The sequence below is a fragment of the Sinocyclocheilus grahami genome, unplaced genomic scaffold (genome assembly GCF_001515645.1).
Source record: "Sinocyclocheilus grahami isolate Dianchi unplaced genomic scaffold, SAMN03320097.WGS_v1.1 scaffold157.1, whole genome shotgun sequence".
NCBI lineage: Eukaryota > Metazoa > Chordata > Actinopteri > Cypriniformes > Cyprinidae > Sinocyclocheilus > Sinocyclocheilus grahami.
In genome coordinates, this window is record NW_015505336.1 from 1355170 (window position 1) to 1359583 (window position 4414).

General features: G+C 30.8%; 1 protein-coding gene across 1 annotated transcript in view; it reads left to right on the forward strand.

Moving 5' to 3' along the window:
* LOC107592720 (epidermal growth factor receptor substrate 15-like 1) overlaps positions 1 to 4414 on the forward strand; it is a 26640-nt gene that overhangs the window by 8349 nt on the left and 13877 nt on the right. The window contains exon 12 of the mRNA XM_016282271.1: positions 2265 to 2350. Within this exon, the coding sequence (XP_016137757.1) occupies positions 2265 to 2350 (86 nt within the window). The remainder of the gene's footprint in view (positions 1 to 2264; positions 2351 to 4414) is intronic.

Genomic DNA, 4414 nt, shown 5'->3' on the forward strand with positions numbered 1-4414 from the left:
TATATATATATATATATATATATATATAAAAACATTTAAGAAAAAGTTATTTTATTTTACCTAGTTGCCGTGGCAATATTTCTTATTTTTTTATTTAGTTTAACGTGATGTAATAGAATAACTAAAACTGAAATTACAATGAATATAAACTATATAGACATAAAAAAAAAGCTTTTTAAAAAAACATTTAAATAAAGCAGTAATATAATTCAATATAAATGATAGATTATATTATATATTAGATTAAAAAAAAAACTTAAACTTCAACGATAATTTGAAATTTTACCTTGGGTTAGGTTAAAATACAAAAAATTACTTAAACTAAACTAAACTGAATAAAATACAATATATATATATATATATATATATATTAGGGCTGCCCTCGATTAAAGATTTTTCTGGTCGACCAGTAGTCGTTTATGTTAAGCGGTTAGTCGACTAATCGCATGTAGCCTATATATTAATAAACCATAAATCATAGTAATGACCGTTTAACTGCCTGTGTAGTGCACGAATAAGGTTTGCCACACAGCGCTCCGGCATAAGTAATGATTATGAATGCATCAGGAAAAAAAAAGCTAGGAGACAGCCTTAACATTTTAATAATTCGTTGATAAACCAGTGTTTGCTGTATTTTCGGCTGCAGTGATGAATTGACGATCTCCTCAGTGGATGCGCCTATATTAATGTTTCATACAGATCACATCACCTGAGAATAGTTGTTTTCCATCTGAATTGGTTAGTTTAAAAGAAGACATTTCAATTTCTATAGATAGGCCTATATTTCTTATGCCTGAGGCAAGTATACACAGATATTATTTGACGTGCTCGAGTTCAAAGACCGTGATGTGACGGCAGAATGCGCACCTGGTTTGCTTTCATTATTTCACAAAATTACAAAAAAATTTTTGTTATTGTGACTGCACACAAATAAAAGAACAGTCTTTCAAGCTTACAAATATGTATAACTCAAATTTGTATGACCAAAAAATGTTAAGTACAAGTGATCACACCGGCGCGCGCTTCCTTGTTCCGCACAAACACTGAAATAGCGCACATTTTTATAGGTTAACGTTAGAGCGAGCGGCCATGTGAAGTTGCTACTACTTACATGTTTCAGATGCATATTTGAGGTCGATGAATGATAGGCGAGCGTTTGGATGCCCTGGCTGATGTCCTGTATATTACCGCATAGAGCAGCTGTTAACAATCTTTCGTCGCAGAATGCATGACTTTGCCACTTCCTGTGGATTTTTTTTTTCTTTCTTTTCTCCGACTAAGCGACTAAAAAAAAATGTGGTCGACTAACGATTAGTCGACTAAAAGGGGGGCAGCCCTAATATATGTTTAAATTATAAATAAGTTTATAATTTAATTTAAATTATAAATACAATTTATTTTATAATACTAAATAAAATAAAGCACACACATACGTAAATAAAAACCTAACCCTAACCCTAACCCTAACTAATAAAAATCATAAAACCCTAACAAAAACCTAAACTAAAATTTAAAACTGAAAATATAAAAATAACTTCCGAAAAATAATAGTATATATTATGATAGTACTTAAATAATACTAAACTAACACTGTCCTGGTCATATTTTACCCCCAAATCAATACTATATGTTGTTGATTTGGAAAATTATTTATTTCATATTATATTGGATTACATTTAAAATTATTTTTATTTTTTTTAATTCCAATAATGAAATATGCGTTTAATATAAAAATGAAAAAATAATCTTGTCCAGATAAAATGTTACATTTATTTTTAATTAAAAAAAATTACATAAAAATGTGCATAATTTAAATACGTATACGAATAATAATGTTAATAAATGCTTTAATATTTGAATAATATTTATTTATTTCAGTCTGAAATACTCTCAGCAGCCCTAAAATAGGTTTCACGTTCCTTTTGCAAAATGCTGTTGCATATTTTTCATTTTTATTTTGGAGAGAATATATGACCCTAACATGTTTTTGACAGTTTTTTTTTTTTTTTTAGGATTTACCCCCTTTATTTTCCTTCATTCAAATAAACAAAAAATGAGCATTGAGTTGAAAAGCATTTGTGAGAGATCCAGTGCTGTGTCTTGACTTCCCCATGTTTTGAACGTCAGAGGTGGAAGACGAGCTGGTCTCTGCTCCCGTGTGGTGGCTGCTTGCTGTTCTCTACCCTTCCGTTTGTGTGGTGCTGTGCGTCTGTGTGCTTCAGATGCAGCAGGACTGACTTTATGTGCTGGACCCCCTCATACAGGACAGCTCCAGCTCTGTGGGTTCAGGCGAGTTCACCGGGATTAAAGAACTGGACGAAATAAGCCAAGAGATCTCCCAGCTGCAGAGGTAACGCAGTACACTGACATCTAACGGTGATGTGCGCTATATTTGAATTGCCAACAAAATTCCCAAGACTTTAATTTATATTATATATTTTTCCTGTTATTTAATAGATTTAATAATCTAGTGCTGTCAAACGATTAATCGAGATTAATCACATCCAAAATAAAAGTTTTTGTTCACATAGTTTGTGTGTGTACTGTGTGTATTTATTATGTATACATAAATACACAACCATGCATGTATATATTTAAGAAAAATATGTTACGTTTATATATTAAATATATTTATATATATAATATAAATCATATGAATATAAATATATACATGTAAATATTTTCAAAATATATACTGTATGTGTGTGTATTTATATATACATAATAAATATACACAGTACACACACACAAACTATGTGAACAAAAACTTTTATTTTGGATGCGATTAATTGTTTGACAGCACTATAATAATCATACACACGCAACTTTATTTTTTATAGTTTGAGGTCAAATAAATGAATGAATAATTATTTCAGCAAGGACTCATTAAATTGATTAAAAGTGACAGTACAGCCATTTATAAAGTCACATAAAATAGCTTTTTGGAACTTTATTCATCAAAGAATCCTGAAAAATACTGAAAACGTATCTTGCTTTATACAAAAACTCGAATGATACTGAATGTGTACCATGGTTGTTATAGTTAACTAAAACCACAAAAAATAATAATAAAATATTAAAAAGTAAAACCTAAACTAGTTTTATTTCACTTAGTTGCCTAGGCAATATTTCTCATGTTTAATGTAGTTTAACTTGATGTAATAGAATAGCTAAAAGTAAAACTGAAATTAAAATGAATTTAAACTATATAGACATATTTAAAAAAAAAACTAATAAAATGGCAAAAACACAACAGAATTCCTAAACCTTTAACTACAATTAAAGTGAAAGTACAAATATATATATATATATTAGGGCTGCGCGATTAATCAAATGCGATTGTCATGAGCATTTTGATAGTAATGCCGGTTCTGTAATCAGCAGGAAATCATCAACACGTGCTTTCAGATGGAGCAGAATTTACTACACATAGCCGTAGTTCACTGACAAGTAACGCAAAAAAAGAAGAAAGACGAAGAAATCATTCGCGATAATGACAGCTGTTTGCATAGCTTCTCAGTGAACTACGGCTCTGTGAAGTAAATGCTGCTCCATCTGAAAGCATGTGAAAATACCACATTTAATAACATATTTTTACTCCAAACTCACCACATATCGTCTGTCGAGTGTTTGAAATAAATCCTTCTGTGAGATGATGTGGCTTCTTACACAGAATAAGGCACGCAACATATTTCATAGTATTTAAGCAGTGATAAAGGCATTGCATTATAAATATACTTTATTTTAATGAAAATTATAATAATAACTCCGATAAACCATTTATTGTCATAATCATGTGTTTATTAGTCACGTTGAATCAATAAAAACAATTAAATCTGTTTATTCAGCAACCTCTATAGCAGGGATCCTCAAATCTGGCCCACGAGATCCACTTTCCTGCAGAGTTTAGCTCTAACCCTAATCAAACACACCTGAGCAAGCTAATCAATGTCTTCAGGATCATTAGAAAATCACAGGTAGGTGGGTTTGATGAGGGTTGGAGCTAAACTCTGCAGCGCATTGGACCTCCAGGGCAAGATTTGAGGAACCCTGCTCTATAGGGATTTCCTGGGTTTCTTCTGCAGGTGTATTTGGAGTTTCAGCGCAAGAGCGCCCTCTGGCCTTCGGATGGAGATTTACTGCTGATCACAGAACCGTGCTTCACTGAAAGATACGCATGACAATCGCAGCTTCTGTCAAATCGCGATTTCGATTTATCGTGCACCCCCCATATATATATATATATATATATATATATATACATACTACATACATATATATTTTTTATGTGTCACTAACTATATTAATTGACTATATATTAAATGTGTTATTAATGATACATTTTAAATGTTTATTTTTTAAATCATTTTTTGATAAATATTCAAGTTTTTTAAAAGTCTTAAAATATATATAT